The sequence below is a fragment of the Plectropomus leopardus genome, chromosome 20 (assembly GCF_008729295.1).
Source record: "Plectropomus leopardus isolate mb chromosome 20, YSFRI_Pleo_2.0, whole genome shotgun sequence".
Taxonomy (NCBI): Eukaryota; Metazoa; Chordata; class Actinopteri; order Perciformes; family Serranidae; genus Plectropomus; species Plectropomus leopardus.
The window spans coordinates 4,149,479-4,172,108 of record NC_056482.1 but is presented as its reverse complement, the minus strand read 5'-3'; the positions used below and the strand labels follow the sequence as shown (position 1 = coordinate 4,172,108).

At 37.4% G+C, this 22,630-nt stretch overlaps 2 protein-coding genes across 2 annotated transcripts in view; both read right to left on the bottom strand.

The window, feature by feature from the left end:
• The window catches only part of LOC121960229 (homer protein homolog 1-like), a 32,934-nt gene extending 24,588 nt beyond the window's left edge, over nt 1-8,346 (bottom strand). Inside the window, exon 1 of the mRNA XM_042509861.1 lies at nt 7,736-8,346. Coding sequence (XP_042365795.1) covers nt 7,736-7,740 — 5 coding nt within the window. The 5' untranslated portion in view covers nt 7,741-8,346. The remainder of the gene's footprint in view (nt 1-7,735) is intronic.
• A 5,898-nt stretch (nt 8,347-14,244) lies between these two features.
• The window catches only part of LOC121960061 (junction-mediating and -regulatory protein-like), a 34,216-nt gene continuing 25,830 nt past the window's right edge, over nt 14,245-22,630 (bottom strand). The window contains exons 5-10 of the mRNA XM_042509659.1: nt 22,079-22,244; nt 20,392-20,582; nt 20,207-20,287; nt 18,962-19,054; nt 18,317-18,848; nt 14,245-17,103 (exon numbers count right to left, since the gene is read on the bottom strand). Of these exons, the coding sequence (XP_042365593.1) occupies nt 16,793-17,103; nt 18,317-18,848; nt 18,962-19,054; nt 20,207-20,287; nt 20,392-20,582; nt 22,079-22,244 (1,374 nt within the window). The 3' untranslated portion in view covers nt 14,245-16,792. The remainder of the gene's footprint in view (nt 17,104-18,316; nt 18,849-18,961; nt 19,055-20,206; nt 20,288-20,391; nt 20,583-22,078; nt 22,245-22,630) is intronic.

Sequence of the window (22,630 nt, the reverse complement as noted above, 5' to 3'; positions counted from 1 at the left end):
TTAATTGGGCATTTTAACACATTGATTGACTTGCTTTTGGAGCCAGCCTCAAGTGGCCATTAGGGGAACTGCAATTTTCAGAACTTCCACCTCAACTTTATTTTTTAGCCCTGAAAGTTGCTGATTGGTCCCAACACAAAGATATTTGATTTATTATTACAGAACAGCCCTAAAACCTCAAATTTGAGAAGATGTCCCACTCCCAGTGTTATGGTCTCTCTTGACAATGAGACCTCATGTCTCAATCAGATTGCCTGTATAAATAAAGGTTACATAAAAATAAAAATATTCATTTGTCTTTGAGGCAGCTCACACAGGCACACAGTGAATTTTGTGCCATTACTGATAAATCTGGTTATTTTATTGATTAACTAATTAATAGTTTGGTTATCAAAATGTCTTCAAAATTTCTTCCAAGTCCATATTGACACATTCAAATTTTTTGTTTGTTTGTCTGCCCAAGAGTCCAAAATCTAAAGATATTAAGTTTATTATCATAAAAGAAAAAAAAAACAGCAAACCACAGACCATTACAATTATTTTTCTGTCAATCGACTATTTTTTTTTTTAAATTCTCAATTCTATGCCTTCCTATCGATCACACCTTACACTCTCTGTTTAATAAGAATTTAAAACATTAAATCATGTTACAATTCTAAACCAGAAATCATTTATCACTTGTATTACTTGTAAGTAAATATACTTTTGTTTGTTTTCTAAATTAACTGATTGTTAGTTAAAATGTCAGAGAAAAAGGCTTAAAAACACCCATCACAATTTCTCCAAGGTCCAAATTGAAATTTAGGAAATAAATTTAAGAGTCCAAGATCTAAAGATATTTACTTTGGTATCAAAGTTAACCAGTAAATGTTCACTTTCTGATTACTTTTTTGTCGACTATTTTATTGACAATTGATTACTTGACAAAATTAAAGCTAATTTTACTCTCTAGTCAATATCAAAGTAATAATAGTGTAAGTACTGTTCCCACACAGTAATGAAAAGCCACATTAATTCATGATACCATGATACCATTACTAAATAGCAAACACTCATCACCCATCACTCATACTTAAAATAAATAAAATAATCTGACTACAGGAAAAAACTGAGTGTCAGAGCACGGGCGATTGCAGTCTGCGCTCGCAGGAAAAATAACTCTGCATTACTAACTTAGCTGCTGTGTCGTCATGGCAACAGCCATGTGACTCAGGGCTGGTCATGAGCTGCAACCATCCTCCAACTCTCTCTCTCCCCTCTCTCCTTCCCACCACATGCTCTCTCATCCAATCCGATCGCAGCGTCCCTGTCGGGTTAACCCACTCGCAGAGGGAGGCAGCAGGGGCTTGGCAAGGCACAACCTCCAGTTTGAAAACACCCATATGTCATTCAGCGGCCACACAGCTTTCAGCCGGGGACAGAAAAGAGCCATGGAGAGAGAACGTGTGTGTTTAGATGTTTATGTGTAAAAAAGATTTTGGTTGACACATTCAGTGTGTTTTTTTCTAAAAAAAATTCTCACAGTACAGGGATGCACTAGCAGTTTTTAATTTATTAGTGTAATATGTCAAAAAAAGTTTTAAGATCCTACTCCTTGACCTCTGTGCGATATAATAAGACCAATAAGGGAAGTGAAAGAGAAACATTAAGTTACGAAACGGCCAAAATGCTTAGAGAGAAAACTCGTAATCGTGCAACATCGGCTGACAATATGCAAACTGTGTCCCATATTTAAATTAAGGGCTTGCTTTTTTTAGATTAATTCACATTTTATCATCTATTAGTAATTTGGTCTATAGAAGGGACATCACAAAAGTTTCCAGAGCCCACAGTGTCATCTTACAATGCCTCGTATCATCTGACCAACAGCCCATAACCTAAAGATATTCAGTTTCTTTTCACAGAAGATGAGGATGAAATAGCAAAAATTCTCATTTTAGAAGCCCCAACCACAGAAAGCAATGTTTTACTTAAATTATTCATTGATAATGACACACAATAACACAGTAGTTGCTGATTTTCTGGCAATAGACTAATTGATTATTCCACAAAAAGTTTCCTCTTTTTTTTTTTTCTTTTTTTTTTTTATAAATATCCTTGAGTTGGAGTACTTTGCTGACGTGGACAGATTGTGAAGTAAATACATGCATGTGCAGGAGACTCACTTACACACGCATGGGTGTCTGAGAGCGAACCGGCTGCTTGTAGATCAGAGAAGATTGTGGTATACTGTTTATCCAGGCAGGAATATGGATTTGTTTTGTATACATTCTTTTGCTTGTTTGTTTATTTGTTTGGTTGTTTGTGTTATGTTTTTTTTCCTGTGATCTGTAGTTATCATTATTTTATTTAGTTATTTAATCAGTAGACTGATGACCATAGCTGAATGAAAATTCAATATAATGACCAAAAAAAAAGAAGTATCCTTGAACTGAGTGGTTGCTGGACGGCAGCATCTCCTGAAGCACATTTTACAGACAATGCCAAGCTCTTTTCATGGTTTCCACTCAAGATATATCACTTCAGTTCACTCAGTCATAACAAATTAGAAAAGGAAAAAAAACAGCACACAGAAATACTCATCATCTCATAACCACACAGTGTGTGTCTCTTGTAAAGACTGTGAGTGATACAAGTTGTCTGTAGCTGCTCAGAGCAGCCAACAGGTGAGGAGAGGAGCCTTTACACTGAGCTGTAACAACAACATTACAACATCAGGGAATGATACACTCCGTCAGTTTGGAGGCTTTTCTTATCTGTATATTATCTTTATTTTATCTTGTTTTGATTTAGGTTTTATTTTCTCTAATTCTGTTTTATAACCATGAAGCATGTTGAAAATGCATTTTTGAAAGTTGCTGCATAATAAAAGTTATTATTGTGCATTGAAAAACCTTAAAAGAAAAGAAGATTTTGAATGCTGTCATGGTCAGCAAGAAATACGTATATAATATTGATGTTTTTAGAATACTTTTTTTTCTTTTTTTTTTACATTTTTATTCCATATAGTTGGTTTGTAAACATGCGTTTTACTACTAACCACATGGTAGGATTTTTCGTCGTCCTCAACCACTGAAAGTGTCTGCATTTTGGTTTTATAACCGCTGGTGGACAACCACAAGATTTCACAACATTTCTCTCACAACAGTCAACTTCGCCCCTTTTTACACTGCCTGTTCAAGGCAGGAACATCAGGTCGTTATGCCGCCTCGCTGTTCTGTATTAGGTACTATCACAGAATGGGAATGGAATGGTTAAAGACGCACGAGTGGCCTTCAGATTAAGACGCTAACCATCTAATCGCGGCGTCCCGGGTTCAACCAGGAATCTTAGCTGCCGGAGTTCATCCCTCCTCTCTCTCCTCTTATTCCACCTCTCTACTGTCACTATAAAGAAAGGCAAAGGCGACACTTGAGAGAAAAATAAAGTATGCCTCACTGAGGGGAAGAAAACTGGCATCTGCGAGGCCGATATGCACAGAAGAAGAACACAGGGAGAATCTGTGATAATCCACACTGAACCCTTTGAACCCTGAGCAACTTGCTGCAATCTCTTTTGAAAACACCAGCAACTTGGCAAGAAATATCCTGCAAAGTGCAAGAAATTAATAGATTTAGATTTTTTAAACTATATTTTTTATAAACTATATTTAGAATTATCATAATTATATATTTAAAATTATTTTTTCTAAAATAATTATTTTCCTAAGTAGTTTCTTAAGGTAATTTCCTTTTTGTTGGTGTCTTGCTTTCCCATTTTTTGTTTGTTTGTTTGTTTTTTATAGTTGTTTTAATTGGTAATTTTAGTAATTTTCTTTTCTTTTCTTTCGTACTTTTCACTAACTTCTTACTAATTCTTGGGAAATTTCTCAGATTGCCAACCCTATACAATCTGAATCAACATAATTGTTGTTGTGCTGTGTTTAGATGCCTTTCACAAGCAATTAAACCTCTGGAACCAGAGAAAATTAAATTAATTTATTTTGAAAACATGAGAAAAGGGAATGAGCTGCTAGAAAAAATATGTTTGGAAAATTGCAAAATAAAAGGTGATGAGAGAAAATGAACTGAAAATTTGCTGTGAGGAGGTATAATCTGAAAATGGGGAAAAAATCCAGAGAACTATATTTATGATTTTTTTTAAATTTTTATTATGTTACAGAAAATATATATTTTTTTGCACTTACTTAAGGTCATTTTCTTGTCTCTTGTCTCTTTTTTTACTTTCTACTTTTTTGATATTTTCATGTAATTTTCTAGTAAAGTTTTACTAATTTCTTGCTCATTTTTGAGCCATTTCTTGTTAAGATACTCATTGCCCTCTTTCCGTGTTTTTGAAAGAAATCAAACCAATGTGCCCAGGTTTTACAGGGTTAACAAACAAAAGTATCTTAAATATTTTATCCTGTCAGCCAATAAAAGCATAATCATAAATGACCTGTTTTCTTATGTGCTTTATGTATAACAGGTGTCAATATTAGACATGTGTTTGCTCACTATTGCATGTAGTGTGCTCACTAACTGCTCCTCGCCACACCTTCATTCCTGTGAAACATGTTACCAGTTAAAACAAGTGACAGCAAGTTGAACTCTGACCTACCGCCATCGGTAAAGTAGCAAAAAAAAAATAGTCTGGACACTGTTTTATTCAAAAGCGCCAAGTCTGAGGAGGACAGCTTGTTTACAATCATCTATTATAGAAGAAGAGAAGCTCCAGTCCTTGTTGGAACGGCTCAGTCTGACTTGCTAATTAGGGGGTAAGTGCACACACAGGACACGCTCTCTTTTCTGCGTCTGAGGAATTGATTGTTGGACTGGATTATAACCATTGGCCTTGACAATTACAGAGGATGTGCGTCACCCCCCCCCCCCCCTCAACCCCCAACCCCCACCCCGTCCTCCCACCCCCAACCATAATATGACAACAGCCCAATCACATGCTCCATCATCTGCTTTCATCTGGAGTAAGAACTAGGTCGCTCTTGATCAGGAGAATCACCACACATCTGCAGGTTCAGCTTCATGCGTTACACGAGCCAAGTGTGCAGGCCAGATCATTGTTGGCTGGTGGGGGGATTTTTAACCTTTGAAATGTGGATCGTTTTTGCGTGTGCTGCTTTCAGATGCCTTTTACAAGTATTTAAACCTTTAAACAGTGGGCAAATGGGTGCGGCTTCATTCAAAAAATTGGAAAAAAGGAAGCAATTTGGCAACTTGTCAAATTGATCTCTGGGCCCTCACCATTACATAATATGTTGGTGCACCAGCGACCAAAATTGCATTTACAATACTGTTTAAGGTGGGAATATCACGCCATTTTGCCACCTCACTGTTCTAACTTAACAGCCTTGTAACATGTCTGTTACATGAAGACCATTGGTTGAAACGTATTTATCGTGTGGCTGCCACAGGCCCAGAATTAGAAGCATCTAAAAAGGACATTATTGTGTGCTGACGGTCAGTTTTGTTGTACGTTGCTTTTTGTGTCGTGCACCTGGAAGAGTTTTTCAGTTGAGAGGGAGGCACAAGACGATGTTTTGATGACATGTTTACGTGTGTGACCCACCGCAGGAGACTGAGAAAAAGAGGCTAATTCAAAGACGAAGAACTGCGACCGTAAATGTCCTCAAACTGGGAAAACAACACGCTTTGGGAACTCCTTACCCCTTCGAGCAGAGGACTAGATCTGCCGCCATAAAACAGAGAAGGTAAATGATTGTGATCGACATGTTATTTCTTTGTTATTGTTGAGAAAGCGCTGCAGATGTGTATGTTTTACGTCACGCTTATAGGCGGACACTCGTGTGTTAGACGTCGCGCCCGTCACGCCTCTTTTGATGGCAGGATGCTGTGATGCGGTGTATAATCACACACTGGAGCGGAATGATGCCACTGTCATTTGGCTCTGTGTTCATATGCTGGGGCGGTATAAAGCGGGGACATCGTTGCAGCCTTTTAGTGCCATCTCTGTGCAAGCGTGGCGGTGGCATGGTCAGCAGGCAGTACGCAAAAAAATACAAAAGTACAGCATGTAGTTCGAAAACAGCCCAGGAGAGCAAGCGAAACTCAGCCAGATGACATGTTTTGCAACAATTTTGAGTTTCGTCTCAGGGGGAACGGGGATATCTAAGCACTGGTTAGATGGAGGAAAGTTCCCCACATCTCATTTACACACACTACCCACACTGTTTTGATATAAAGTTGGTTAAAAAATTGCAAAGGGCCTTTAACCCTTTGAAACCTGAGCAAACTGGCTTGATTTCTTTCAAAAACATGAGAGGGAAGGCAATGAGCAACAAAAGAAGAAATGTCAAACAAAATGATAAACAGTAGCTTGACAAATGATCTCTTTTCAACATTTCAATTCAGCAACATCTGAAAATAATATGATGCCTGCACAGCTGGATATACAACTAGTTTTCCTTGTCATGTACATCTGTCGTCTAGATTGGCTACAGATCCCTACACATCGTGATAAATTGCTACAAGTTCACTGCATGTCACACTGTCAATCAAGATTAAATTGTGGTCACTATGTGTCAGACTGTATGATTTAAATTTGAGGCATTCCAAAATGAGCAAGAAATCAGTAAACAGTACGAGAAAATTACCTGAAAATTAGTGATATTAATAAATAAAATGAAAACATTAAAATTAAAAAGAAAAGTTAAAAAACAAGGAAATTACATGATTTAAAAATATAAGAATTTTGTGACGAAATTTTATAAATGGAATTTTGACTATATTGAAACTAAATCTATCTATTTTTTGTGATTTTTGTCTTTGACATTTAACCCATTGCCGTTGCCTGATTTATTAAAAAAAAAAAAAAAAAAAAAAAACATGGGAGGTAGACAATAACCCAAAAAAAAAAAAAAAAAAAAAATCTGCGTAAAAAAAGAAAAAGAATAATTTTGTAGCATAATTTTTCATGTTTTTTTCTTTTTTACCTTGACATTTTTTCCCTAGCTGTTTAAAATATTTTTCTAAATCTCTTTATGTCTTGCCAGTTGTGCAACGTGTCTTACCAAGTGTGTTATTGCCTTTTTCTAATGTTTTTTGAAAGAAATCGCACCAGTTAAAAGCTTTAAATACTTGCATCTGAAAGCAGCACAAGAAAATATATTGCTCCAGGTATCAAATGGTTAAACTATATGTTCTCATGAAACAGACAAAAAAATGTTCTCATGGAACAGACACAACACACATATATATATATATATATATATATATATATATATATATATATATATATATATATATATATATATATATATATATGTCTTACATCCCTTTAATCACATTGTACCAAAGTACAATGTGATTGTAAGCAACTGTCTAAGCTCTGATACTTCCACCAACAGTAGCTTACTTCATTACAGCCTAATCTTTGGGCTTTTCTAATCTTAAATGTCAGTGTGTATAGAGGCTGTGAGTGGACATGATGGTGGACTTATCAGGCGTGTGTGGTTTGTATGTGGTGTTTCTGCGGCTGTGTGTGTAAATAAATAAGCGTGTTGTTCAGTATGTTTGGAGATGACAGGAGTACTTCATGCAGTTAGCCACGGGTGGCTAAGCTAGCTGTGATTGCAAGACTGTGCAGCTTTAGTGCCCCTGCTGAAATCTGCTCAAGGGCTGCCCAAAATCTTTAAAAAAAAAAACAAAAAAAAAAAACAACGACAGCCATACCCTAACACGTAGAGTGAGAAGTGTAGTTTGATATGCAAGTGACATACCCCATTTTGGCTGGATTTTGGTGGCTTTAGTAGAGTTGAAAATGCTCCTGTCGGTGGTCTCTTGAGGGCGGTGTGAACAGGCTGGAGGCTAGCTTCAGCTCCTGATCCCTCTCTGTCTCTCTCTCTGTCTGTCTGTGTCCAACTAAAGCCGCTCTGCTGGTTGTGGCTTCACGGCCGGTGGAGCCACGGTGCTGTTCTCAGTCCAGACATGGGCTTGTTGTTGTTCTTATGCCCTTGGGTTCATTTTCGTTTGGTTTCATCCGAGCAAACGTGCCTGTGCATGCATGATGAGCGCAGCAGCAGCAGCAGCAGCAGCAGCACTGACGCTGCTAGGAGTTAGTTGCAACCGTTAGCTAAATAAAAGTCCTCACAAACGAGGATTAACGAGCTAAACTCGGGGCAACACTGACAGGAAAGGCAGTGTGGTTAAACCGAATTAAGCTTGTGAAGTTGCCCCCTTTGAGAGCACATAGAAAATGTCGAAAGACACAAACAAAAATGTTTTCTAACCGGTAAAACAGCGCGAAATAAGATAGCTTTATCCATACGTCGCTAGCTTAATTTAAGTGCTCCGTTAGCCGCTGTTTGTGTTAACAACACAGTGAAATCTCACCAGCTGGTGTACATGTAGATTTGGTCGTCCTCAGCCGAAAAATAACTCAATAAACCGACTGGCCATAAATCCCACTTTCAGTCGTTGGCTCTTTCTTTCAGTCCGCTGTGCCATTAAATTCAGTTTCTTCAAACCAAGTGTGATATTAAAGAGTTTTTTAACTGCCGCAAGTCAGACCTTTAACGCCGCTTTGTGATGGTGGACATCTTCTTTCCAGAGGGAGCTTGATCTCCGGTGTTTTTGGAGAAAAGACAGAAAACACTTGGTGCATAATCCAGGTTTTATCATCATCATCCTCCAGCTTGGCTCTACGGACGTCGATGTTGACCAAAAAAAAATGTACAGGGCAAATGTAAGTGCAGTCCCTCAAACACAAGCTGGTATCTTATTGTTTACTTTTTTAACGCGTAATTTAACCGCGCGGTGAACCGGGATTCAGATTCTGATCCTGGAGCTCCATCGGCGGGTTCATCTCTCATCCATCATGCGCCTGTCTGGTCTCTATCACCCCGCAGCTCATTCATTTAGCTCGGCTCCATCCTCCACTGCTGCTCTGACGGGAGCATTAACTTACGACGTCATCACGTCACCTCTCAAATTTTGACGTAATTAGCAATAAAGTGTTTGCTCACATCCGGTGTAGCTGCGAGGAAAAAATGTTATACAGCATATTTTCTGTGTGACTGTGATAAACTTTTTTATATTATGCAATGAAGGGAGAGGTACTCAGATCTCTGAAAATTACAATCGAAATATTCTTTGTCTCTTAATGTAGTTTTAGTGTATTCTGTTTTTGATCCGTATTATTATGATTATATTTTTTATATACTATTTTATCTTATTTTTTTTATTTCTTTATTTAAAAAAATAATATTATAAATTATGTATAAATTATTATTATTAGTAGTAATAATAATGTTTATCTTTTGTTTATCTTAATTTTTTTTTTTTCTGACATGTTTTTCCAATCTCTTGTTTAATTCTCCCTAAATTCTTGCCTGGCCTTCGTTCAGCTTTATTGTCTGGCTTCTGTTGTTGCCTCTGGGGTTTCTTGCCTTCGTGCTATATAAATAAAGTCATTATTATTGTCATTATTATTTATTATTTGTTGTAGTAGTAATAGTAGGTGTTGTTGTTGTAGTATATGTCTATAAAATATGGTTTTAATATCACATTTGACTCATTTGACTCCTACATTTCACTGAAATCATATTATTTTATTATGTTTTTATTAATTTTATTATTTAGTTATTATGTGTCATAATTGAAAGTATTCATTATGCAGAATGGCTCTTCAGGCAAGAACATTTAACCTTAAATGGTCATGTTTTATATTTAACCTTAGAACACCTGTATCAACACTGATTTTCTTGTGCTGTGTTCACTTATCGTTTACTGGCATTTCACCTCTGAAACCTGAGAAAACTGGTCTCATTTTGTTTTTTGAATATGTGGGGGAAATGCAATGAGCAACTAGGGAAGAAATTTCCCACAATTTGAAAAATCTAAAAGTGTAAAAAAAAAAAAAAAAGTAAAAAGGGACAAAAAAATTACCTGAAAGTTAGCTGTTAGGAAAAAATAGATATTATCAAAAAATAGGGAGAAATGTCCAGAAAACTAAAATTATATATTGAAAATTATGTTGCAAAATATATAAAAACATATATATAAATATAATTTTTTCCTTTCTATCTTTTCCCCTATTTTCTTATTTAATTTTCTTGTAACTTTTTTACTGTCAGTCTTTAAAAAATCGTAAAAGTCACACCTTCTATAAGCCAAAAACTGTGAAATATGTTTATTTATGGGGGAGGGAGGGTCATGCATTTTCCCCTTGTCACGTATGGAGGCTCAAGGAAAAATATTTATTGCTCAGGGTAGGGTCTTGATATATTAAAAAAAAAAAAAAACTAAAATAAAAAATAAAGAATAAAAAAAAGTTGGACCCCAGCTACCCCCCTACTCAGATAAATTAAATAGTCTTTTATTGTAAATATATAATTATCGATGCATCCATGTGTACATTATCTTTTGTTGCAGCCGGTACATTTTGACAAATCTAAAATGCAGCCATTGCTCCAATTGCTTAATCTAAATTAAATAATTAAAACTGATTTTGTAAGCATATTTTATATCATCAGAATCTACAAAGGAACTCCAGTGTTGTCAAATATTATGTAACAGAGTAAAAAATGCATTATAGTGTGTTATAAACCATCTATTAAAGTTTATAAGCTGCTTATAAATGCTAACTATGGGGGATTACAGTAAAGTGTTGAGCCTTCATACACCAAGGACTATTCAAAGACGACATGTCGGTGCTGAATTTTATTTTGAAAGGAAAAAAATATATATAATTGGGATATAGAAAGCAGAGAGGAATGTCATGATAGGAACCAAAAAGCAAAAAAAAAGAGAGAAAACCTTAAAAAGTACATTTACATTTGTATGCTTTTAAAAATCATTTTAAAATATGAAGTTTCAATAAATACTTCAATACATTTAGGCATGCGGATATATATAATTTTTTTACATTTCATTACAGTATTTAATTCATAAAAATGACTTTTTCATCTCAATTATTGCACTTACGTTGTGATGGGTTTGTCCTTAAAACCAGTCACATGCATAAGGTCATGAAAGGTCAAACTCGTGTGGTATTCCGAGTCAGAGGAAATCTACACATTTGACAGAAAGGTTTTTAAAAAAGGACAATGGATTTTTTAAAAAAGGGACAGAGCAGTGTGAGGGAGTTACAATCACTGAGCAAATATCTGCTGCCAAGTTTTACTGTTACACATGATCTAGAAAATGTTTTAATATCATTAAAGACGTCTGTGGATGAAAGAGAAACCATGATGTCACACTGTACCGCATGCAACATGTTCAGAGTTACTATGTTTTTGACACTTGGCAGCAGTTTCTCTATTTGAATGGCAGCTGTAATACTACGGTTTCAGCAATAGCTTGACACTTTTGGAAAAGATGCTTGTTTTCTTTCTTGCAGAGAGACAGATGAGAAAATTGACTCCATTCTAACGTCTGTAATGTAAATATGAAGCTGCGGTTAGCCACCGGTCAGCTCAGCATAAAGACTGGCAACGGGGAAAAAATCAGACTGGTTCTGTCTTCAGGTAATAAAATCAGCCTACCAGCACCTCGAAATTAACAAACCATATCTTGTTTGTTTTATCTATATAGCCAAAGTGTGAAAAATACAATTTAAGGAAGGTTAAATCTGACTATTTCCCTAACTCCCACCAGTCTTTTAAAAAATATTCAAACCTGCGATAACTGTGAACACAAACTTCATACAGTCAGCTTTCAGGTATCTATGTTCAGGGTTCATACACACTTTTTATTATTTCTATATAACAGCTTATTAAAATATGTATTATTAAAAACAATCACAAATTTCAAACAAATTAGAACTGAGCATTTAAAAATAACTTAGGGACTGTTTGTTATTTATGAGTGGGGAGGGGGTGGTGCTATCAGGGGGGAGGCATGTCATTTTAAAGCAGCAGATATGAACTTTGTTTTTTTATTTTGGGTTTAGGGGAGGGCCATACAAGTTTAAATGGCTGTATTTTATATTTATTTTTACTGCATATACTTAAAGAAAAAAGCCTTTTTTCTTTCATTTTTCTTGGTGATTTTCAAAAGAAAAATTTTGACTTTTTTTCTTTTGAAAATCACTAAAAATCACACCATTTATGAAAGCCAAATTTTGTGAAAACAGAAATCACCGTCGGATTATCACTTTTCAAAGAGCGCTAGAGCACATCATGTGTTATTATATATGTTTGTGAAACAAAATTCCATGACATTTCCAAAACCTCAAGGGTACATTTAGTTTTTCCAAACCTTTCCAGGCCTGGAAGTTGCTATTTGCAAATTTCTTGACATTTCTAAGTTTTTCATGACTGTATGAACATGTATGAACTAAATTCACTAATTTTGAGCTCTGGCTTTGGTCTCTACCAGCTTCTGGGGGAAACATGGCTACTTGGCTACTAAATGCAGTTAACTACACATATATTTGCCAGTTAATCTTCATTCTCAGTCTTTTTTTCCCTTTGAAACTGAAATAAATATTGTTTTAAAACACTTAAGATGAGCCAAATCTCAGTGGGAGACAATGGGAGTTGCCTATCACAAAAAGGGGCATACTGTCGATATGGATTCACAGATCTGCCCAAGATTTTGTGCAAAGGTTGGTTATTTTGTTCATACAATCTGGCAAAAAGGAGCAACATGTGGTCGCAGCAGTTGTGAATTTGAGCACACTTTACGTTGGAAAAAGCCAGGCTAGCCATTTCCCTCTTTATCCAGTCTTAATGCTAAGTACAGCTATTTGTGTGCTGGCTGCTGTTGTTTCATATTTACTGCACAGACATAAGAACAGCATCTAATTTTGTCATCCGACCCTCAGCAAGAAAGACAATTATTCCTTTCCATAAAAAAATTAAACTAACGCTTTTAAAATTAGCCATGGTACTCAGTGCATGACTTGTTAGAAACAGGAAAGAAAATGTGAGTTTCAGTTGAAAATGGTTTGACACAGTTTAACACATAATAAAGGTATAAAATCACACACACACACACACACAACAAACTCAAACAACAAATACTCCAGTAAGTAAATAAGCTTGTAAAACAAAATGTTTGAAGGCAGTGGAAAAAGAGAGAGTCGTTCTCTCAGGTGAACAAAATGACAGTAAAAATAATAAATAGAAACATCACACATGATCTGGATGGTAAGAGCAGGAGGCTGCGTGTGGTCCCAGCAGAGGGCGATGAAGCTGCAGACTTCAGCTCAACTAATCCTCACAGAAAAACTTCATTCTACATGCAACATGGAAATGTTTCTGCATCATGGATCCAAAGTGGAAAAACCTCTGCATGTGGACTCTGTTCTACATGTGTGTTTGAAGATTTTAAAGCAGGGGAAGTCATCTTAAACATTCCCTCACTATTTAATTTTTTTTTTTAAATACTATGGAAGCATAAAACTGTCAAACCAGAAAAGAAAGATCAGTATCAGGTAATAAAGTAAAAAGTTTTGTGTTATGACAAGACTTTTTTCAGGTTTTTACAAGATATTCTCTTCGATTCTCAAACGATATAATTATCTAGTTAAAACATGAAACATGTCACATTATTACATAATACGGGGTCACGCTATTAAATGAAACATTTTTAAAAAAACGTTATTGTTACAACATGAAAACATGTTGTGATAAGGTGAAAACATTGTGTTATAACAAAAAAATCCTATTATAACATGTAAACATCTTGTTATAGCATGAAAATATTTAGTGATGCAAAAATCTTCTAAAAACATAATAATGTAACATGAAAACATCGTGTTATACCAAGAAAATATCCTATTATAACATGTTAACATCTTGTTATAACATGAAAAAGTCTTCTAAATCTTCTAAAAACTTGAACAAAATGTTATATCAAGTAACTTTTCATGCTATTACCTGATACTGATCAGTTGTTTTTTTCATTCTGGCAAGCTTCCATCAAAGACCCCATGAAACATTAATTAATCTGTAAATGATTTTCCTGTGTAATCGATTAATCGTTAAGTCTCTTGAATAGTACAAAGAAAATATTCAATATGACATCTTCAGATGTCTTGTTTTGTCTGACCGACAGTCAGAAACCTAAGTATTAAGTTTAAAGTGACATAAAACTAAAAAAAAAGCACTGTAAAACTGTCACATTGGAAAAGTAACCAGAGAATAATTTGAGCTCTGCTTTAAAAAAATGACTGAAACAATTAATCAGTTGTTTAAAGAAGTACAGATTAATCTTCTGCTGAATTGTTTCAGCTCTAATGATCATATCGTAAGAGCAGAGCTTCATAAAGGAGATTTCCATAATTTTCTGACACTCTCAGCCTTTTTGGTTTCATTTTTAAGTCATATACTAATGAGTCTTGCAGAGTAATTAAACAATAATGTATCATAACAGCGGACGATCACAATGTAGGTTATTATTATTCATCAGAGGGGAATCCTCTGCAGATAATAAAGTATATCTATCTATCTATCTATTGAATTATTATATCCCATCCATCCATTTTTTCCATCTCAAAGAGTGACAGCACAATCAGCCCATCACAGATTCAAGTAATCGTTTATGTTTCACTTGGTGCCCAATATATATAGTCATGTAATATATATATTTCGTCTAATATATATTTTGTCACAATACTGTCCTGGTGTAAATGGCATCCTTGAAGGAGGAAACACAGAGGATGCACAAGTGAACACATATTTGTGATGAATAATGATCTGAAACTACAGCTGGTTGTGTGTGTTGGTATTTCCAAGTTGACTCAGTATTTGTGAGCCAGCCGTGCGGAGCTTCTTAAAGTCTGATCCTGTCTGGGCTGCAGGTAAACACTGTTTGGATCATATCCTTTCAGAAACTCTCTCTCTGACATACACTTAAGCTCGATCAGCGACAGCATCTCAAAATACATCAGCGCTTTTCAAAGTGACACAAATACAGTATATATTAAATATTTATGAGCTTTTTCCACACCTGTTATTATAATTATGCTCTAAATTTTAGAAATGTTCTGCTTTGGGTAATCTCTATAGTCAGATATCGGCTAATGAATGCAGAATCTGGAGGCAGTGGAACAAGGTTTTGGTTTTGGAAGTGTCCTGGCTTCTGTTTGTAGTCCATTTGTAATGTGGGTAGTACTGAACAATCACATTTGAAACCCATTTGGAACCCATCGCCACCCATCCGGACCTCATCAGCTAGCTCCTGACAACAATTAAGATTTATGTTTGAATTTTTAAAATTTCTTATGAAGAACAAGGTTTCCCTCCCATCCTTGTATTTATGGCAGCCACAATTAAAACATTTGCTGTCTCAAAAAGATTTTCTATTTTTGGAGCTAGACTGTTCGCTAGGAGAGCCGTTTTCAATCTATAAACCATTTGAATATTGATTGCACCACACTCAGAGCTTGGACCGTACTCTGGGCACAGATGGAGCAGCAGAATGAAAGCTGCAGATAAAGTGAGACTTAGGCTAGAGATGTGGTTGACTTAACTATGTGTACGCGTGATGGTTGCCACATGTCCCCTGCGTTGGTTTCGTGCGTGCACCTCAAAAATGCGACAGGGGCGTGAGATGCAGCAAGTATATAAACAGCAGGGGCAGTGTGGAGGCACGAGAGACACACTCTCCTCACTGTCCCGACAGGCTTGATTTAAAGACCTTACATAACACCAACGTTGTTGCCGCTGTCACCTTTTCTGCTTTGACCTCAGCATTAACATTTTCATAACCTCCTTGACTGATACTGAATAAATTTGAAAACATGATGATTCTCAGGCTATTTTTTCATTCATTTTTTTCTCATTTCTAAATTAACATGTGGATGTTTATCAGCGATAATGACGTCCTTAGAAAGTGCACGGCTCACTAAGTCTATAAATACATGTATCGTGTCTGTGTGTTCAGATTTGACTGACTTGTAACTTTGTGAAAAAGTGCGATTTTTGGTGCAAATTGTGGTTATCGGACACTAAGCGTTTTAAAGCACCGGATTTGCCTGTGAGCTGCTGACTGTGTTAAACTACAATAACCAACTTTCTGTTAATTTCAGAACAGATGATGAAGACTGAAATTGAGTTTGATTTCCTTTCTCTCAAACCTCTTTATCTTTTTATATATTGTTTCCTAAATATTTGTACATGTAGCTATTTATGATTTTTAGAGTGAAAATGCTTAAAACGGGTATGGGTGATTTGCAAAACATACAAATCAGTGCCAATTTTTGGCATTCTTGCGACTTTAATTAGCAAATTAAAGTGTGACATTATGGGAAATATGCTTATTCACTGTTTTTGCTGAGCATTTCTAAATATAAAGCTACAGCCAGCAGCTGTATCTCCAAAAGCGTCAAACTGTTCCTTTAAGGAAGTGGGAATTATCCTATCACACGTGTACACGTCTAGGCATTTTATGCACTGAAAGATGGCTGTCACAATGTAAAAGTGTAAAGCACACGTAATCAGTGAAGAGTCTGAATGCTCACTGTGTTGTTGTAAGCGAGAGAAACGTGAATAAACACAATACTTACTTCCTAAAACAAACCCATCACAGCAAGCTACAGTACGACTCTGACATGTGGACTAACATAATGAGAGGTTAGAGGTTGTATCCTCGCCAAGAATGCCACAGCAACGACATAAAAAAAGATTAGTGGTCCATCTTTACAAACAACACACAAAAGTACGAATAAAAAAAATCATACTTCTGAGCAGTTTTCTGATGTAAAAAAACTCAATAGGATTTTGTTCAAATTGCACCACGGTATCTCCAGGTGCATTAAGCCATCGCTTTGTCTTCATTTTGACTCCACGTATCCATAAAAAAATGGAGTTTATAAACTTCAAATCTGCTTAGTTTTCCCAGTCAGTGCATGGAAGGCCTTCATCCTCCGACTCGGACTCGGGTGAAGCCTCCTTGATTCTCCTCAGAGCCTCATGGATGCTGCGGGTCAGAGCGTCGGCCGAGTGGGGGAAGCTCTTGGCGTGACGCTGCTGCTCCGGCCGGGTCCGTACCTTCTTCAGCCGCACGCCCTGCCGGATCTGAGCCAGGATGTTGTTGCTGTCATCATCCGGGTCGGGGGCTAGGACGCGCAGCTCAGCCTTCCTCAGGTGGAAGCTGCCACGTTTGAGGGAGGCCAACACCTCGTCCATGGGGGAGCTCGCTGCAGACACACACACACACACACACACACACACACACACACACACACACACCACAGTTAACCTCACATTCAAGACTTTTGAATACCACACAGAATGCAAATTAATATCTGCTTAACAATTATACCTGCCAAAGTATTAAAGTAGAATGGAAAAGCTGTAGGAGGACAAAAAATTATAGCAGAAATATGAAAAAATATCATTCAATTCATTAAAGTTTTTCATAAGCATTTTTAAAGTTAAATATAGAAAAAATACAATCCAGTTACATACAAAAAATGGTTAAGAAAGACAATATCTATCTTTCTACGTATCTATGTATGTATAAATATATATAGACAGACAGACATACAGATAGATGTGGCCTTTGGACAGCAGGTGGCATCAGTGCATAGATGTAGGTTTGTATATGTGAGTTTGACAAGTCATGTGAAAGCGCTTTGAGTGGTTGAATGACAACAGAAGCACTATTAAAATGCAGGTCCATTTACACGTGCACTAACATACCGGCCCAGCCACACTGGCTACACCACAACAGACCACAGAGGAACTCGGATTACAGCACATTATGAGAAGTGCTGTACAAATAAAGGTTATTTAAACTATGCAATTACATCTGTATATTGTAGTTTTTATTGTTAGTGTCAGTTGTTCCTGTGCTGAAAGTCATGATGACACTGCCCATGCCATGATGGAAAAGGACAGATTATTGCTTGTATGTTTGTTAGGCTGCACTGCAAACACACATACCTGCTGCTTGTCTGTTGGATTTCTAATAAACTAGCTGCATTTCGAAATACGCTGCTTTGACTTATGGGAAATGTAGTATGAAAACACGTTTGCCGTTACCACCAGTAACCACCGATAAATATCCAGAGAATTCCATTTATAATTCTTAGAATCATATATTAAAATTATGTTATAGGGGGAAGAAAAAATATATAGAGAAAATAATAAAGTTTTTTTTCTCTATTTTCAAACGTTTTTTTTTGTTGTTTATTTTTGGGAAATGTTTTTCTTTTTTACTGATTTATTGCTTATTTTTGGCCTATGTCTTGTTAAGTGACTCACTACCTTCTTCACGTTTTCAAAAAAAAAAAAAAAAAAAAAAAATCAAGCAATTTTATTCTGGTTTCAAAGGGTTAACGAAGACTTTTCATATAATAAATGTCAAAAGGAAGCTTTTAAAGTGAAGAATGTGAGCTTTCTCCTCACCTCTCCTCCACTGCGATGAGTCCAGTGAGGCCGTCTTCTTCAGCTTCTTCCTCGCCGTCTGCAGCTGACTGCTGTCGAAGAAGCGGGGGGAAAACGGAGCCAGGGGTAGAGAGGACGATTCAGACTCGCTTTTATGATGCTGCACTGGCCTGGGATCATTTCTCCTGCCCTCGACCTGCTGCTGCTGCTGCTGCTCCTCTGAGGGAGGAAGTGGCGGAGGAGGAGGGGGGGGTGGAGGAGGAGGTGGAGGGGGAGGAGGACCCAGTGAAAGAATAGATGGGGAGGCTGAGAGGGGAGGCAGAGAGAGGAATGGAGGCGAAGAGTCGAGATTTTCGAGTTCAACTGTAGGTAAGGAGACGCTGTCGCAGCCGCAGACGTCGGGCGGAGGTGCAGAGAGTTCTGGGAGATCTGAGATGCAGTCGGTCTGAACGCTGGCTGAGTGAGTGCTGGGCAGCTGTCCTGCTCTCCTCCGGCTGTGAGGCTGACTCAGACGCAGCCGGCTGGACTTCAGAGTCACCTGGCCTGGATAACGCTGATATGGAGGGTCAACAAAAGGAGGTCTGACATTAGGGTCACTGGTCACAAGTCAAAGGTCACAGGTACTCCTGAGAAGGAGCTAATCGTTAGTGAAGGTCTGAGTCTCACCTGTTTGAGGCTGCGAAGTCTGTCCAGAGTCCTCTGCCTCTCCTGACTCACTCTAGTGTTGCTCCTGGCTTCATCTTCCTCAGCTTCAGCTCCCTTTACAGGAAACGACAGAGAAGATCTGATGTGGTTACAAGTTCATTTAGGATGATGCGAAAGCTGTCAGTTAAACTCAGACTTGCAAGAGACCTCCTGGAAAAGCTGGCTCTGCTGGCCCATACAGTAGGCCTGTCCAAATAACTGCTTCTGTCGGACGATACATTATCTAGGGTTATCCCAAATACCATGTTCTCAAACACTGAACGGCATTTGTCCTCTGCGCAAAAATAAAATAAATAAAAACAATATCGAAATTCCGAAATTGAAAACCAATTAAAGAATACCCGAACATTTGGGTCCAGCCATAATATTGTCCTTGAAATTATTGCGAAAAACAATGTTCATTTTATGCACTGACATTATGAGATAATAGCACAATAATAGTACAACAAGCCTTTCAATAAGTAATTCATTATTTAGACTAGAGATGACAGTGTTTCAGCATAGTTTTTTTTTTCATTTCATTCAGCTTAGGCGCTGTGTAAAAACACAAAGGCACTGCATCCCAGTCTTATAATTCTGTCATAATTCCAGGTTTATTCTGGCATCCTATTGGCTAAAAGTTTGGTGCTACTCTCATGTATCAAACATGCCTTTAAATACAAAGGCAATACTGTATAATTACATGGATGACCTTAATCATTTTTGCAGACATCAATAAGTTGATGACAAAATTATTGAGACTGGCATCCCATACAGTCACTTTTGCCAGTCCATGGAGAGAATTTCAATGAAAGAAAAGATTTTTCAGAACACCACATGCTCACATATACATGTGAATAAAGGGAAGAAAAGCAGTTTAACAGGACAGGTGTTGTGTTTGGGTTCTCCTGTATTTTAGCAGTTCCTTATTAGAAACGCACAGTAATAAACTAAAACCCCAAATACCAAAAGAAGACAGTACCTCACAAGATCAGAACAAGATGTCCTTTTGTTCATTAAAGAGCCAAACAAACTTCCTGCTGTACTCTGCCAACTGTTTTAAACCCTCTGCAAAGCACTTTTTTTGATATATGATTGTGGTTTTTCACTACTGATGGCTTGTCTCAATTTACAACACCAAAACCTGTCACTAAATATGTAAATGCTTATAGAATGGGTGTACATGCTATCACATGCGCCCACAGACTATAAATATTTGAATCTTACCTGTTGCAGTGTCTGCAGGGAATCAGCATGGCTACCTTGTCGCTGTTGTAACTTCTGGTTGTGATTGACGATACAGATTTCCTATTAATGAAAAAAAAGATGAAATAAACTAACCTGTGTAGCTGGTATTAAGTGCTGTAATGTAACTAAGTACATTTTCTCAGGCGCTGTTCTCAAGTGCTTACCTTCTTGTTTTTGAGGTAGACTTTCTTGGCCGTGATGCGGCCTCTGCGGGCCTCCAGCTGCCGTGTCCTCTGCTGTAGGACGCTGAGTTCTTCATCTCTGAGGGGGGACGGCGGGGTTGCGGGATCCTCCTCACCCTTCATGGCATCGGTGCTCTCAAAAGCGTCGTAGTACACCACCTCATCCTGTCGCTCTGGTACAACAACGGAGCAGACTCATCAAAATGTAGCTTATGAACGCTCCTCGTAAAATATTCTTAATCTATATCGCTGGTATAAAGCATCTGAAAAATGAAAATCTGAAAAATGATTCGACAGCAGTTCAATCACCCACTAATGAGAACACTTGTGGCGGCTGTGCACAGTCTGAATTAAAGTTAGTATTTTAGAAATGTGCCGTTACACTCACAGCTGGCTACATCACATGGTTGCAAGGCTACTGGAAATTAAAATCGATGAAAAGGAACACCTGCAGACATTCTTCTGAAGACTACAAATGGAAATCAGCTAGTTGCTGAATGTGTTAGACTCTTTTCCTCGTATGAGATCAATGTTTTATAATGGTACCTGATAAATAACTGTAATAAACAAAACTAATTATAGATCAGACTGGGATTAAAAAACAGTTTGTTTCTTTTTATAAAACTAATAAACAACGTGAGCAGCACTAAGCAGTAATTAAACAATGTAGAAAATATGGCCTTCAGGGACTCATAAAAAAAGATTAAGTTATTGTTAATTACATTTACAACTAATAACAAAAATCTGATTATCACACATTGACAAAAAAACATTTTTTAACAATAAAACAAACATTTTTGGATCCTTTAAATGTGTTTTTGAAAGGCTTATGATAGATATGTATTTAGTTATTTGTTGCAGTTGGTAAATATATTTTGCATTTCTGTACTGCTGGTAGTGACAACGCGTCTCTGCTTCCATCAGTCATACACAAAAGAGGCCAAATTATCCCAAATACTTTAAATGCCATTCTGCACTGGTTTTGTCATTTGAAGAAAGAGTCTGCATGGCAGCGATCTCTGTAGTATCAAGTTCCTGCTGTCCAACCAATCACAAGCAGTGCCATTTGATCACTTGGCACAAACAGCTGTCAATGATGACGCCAGAGACAGATGAGGTCACAGTGACCTTGACCTTTGACCTATGAACACCAAAAACATTTTATCACTGGATCTAAGTGGACAATTGTGTCAAATTTGAAGAAATGTCCACAAGGCGATCTTGATGTATCGTGTTCACGAGAATGGCGCGGACGTACATAAGGACCTGTACAGGGATGAACAACCTGAAAACATGATTCCTCTAGCCTGGCTATTACCCACGCATGATAAGAACTACCTAAAATGGCAGAAAACCTCATTGGGAAACATTTATTTAATGTTTTAGTGTTTTCTTTTTTTGTTTTTAGGCTGGCCCATTGCTCATCCACTAACAAGGAGGGGGCCACCAGGGGGCGATCGAGATGGTTTGGTTTCACGTTTAGGGAGCTATGTCATGTCATCCATCTTTATTATACACTCTATGTTACTCATCTGCCCATATATAGCCCAAGAATAATCACTAATCAGCTGATGTTATCAGTCAGGCTCTGCAATTTTTCGTGACAGACAAATGCCATTGACACACAGTCTGTCTGTCACACTAAGCTATTACAAAAACGGATGCTCACCTGTCATTTGCCTGCGCAGACTCTGCAGCTGTGCAGTGAGCAGCAGCTCTTCACAGCGCAGCACCTCTGCCTGAATATCATACAGCTGCAGCTGCAACTCATAGTACAGCGCCTCGAGCTGGTCCAGACGCACCATGGCATCCTCCCCACCTTGCAGACCCTGCATCTAGAAGACACAGCAAAAAAAACACACACCTGCATTACTTTCCTATAATAGATCAGAGTGCATACACCACGGGCCGGGGGATTCTTCAGGACTTCCTGTCTGTGCATTTATTTTGAACAGCAAAAGGTGGAAACTGAACCTGAGGCGGCAAAGCTAGATGGCTCCCGCACACAACAGGGTCTTTTTTTTAATGTATTTACACATGAACAGCGAGTATTTGACCCCAACAGTCATTTCCAGTGAGTCACTTCCACTGTTGTACACCAGGATGTTATTCTCTCCATTGCAGGATGTCTGAGCAATGAGGTCATATTACTAACACAGTCATTATATTGCTTTTCCCCTTTCTCTATCCACTTGTCTTTTTCCAAGTGTCTGTGTCACTC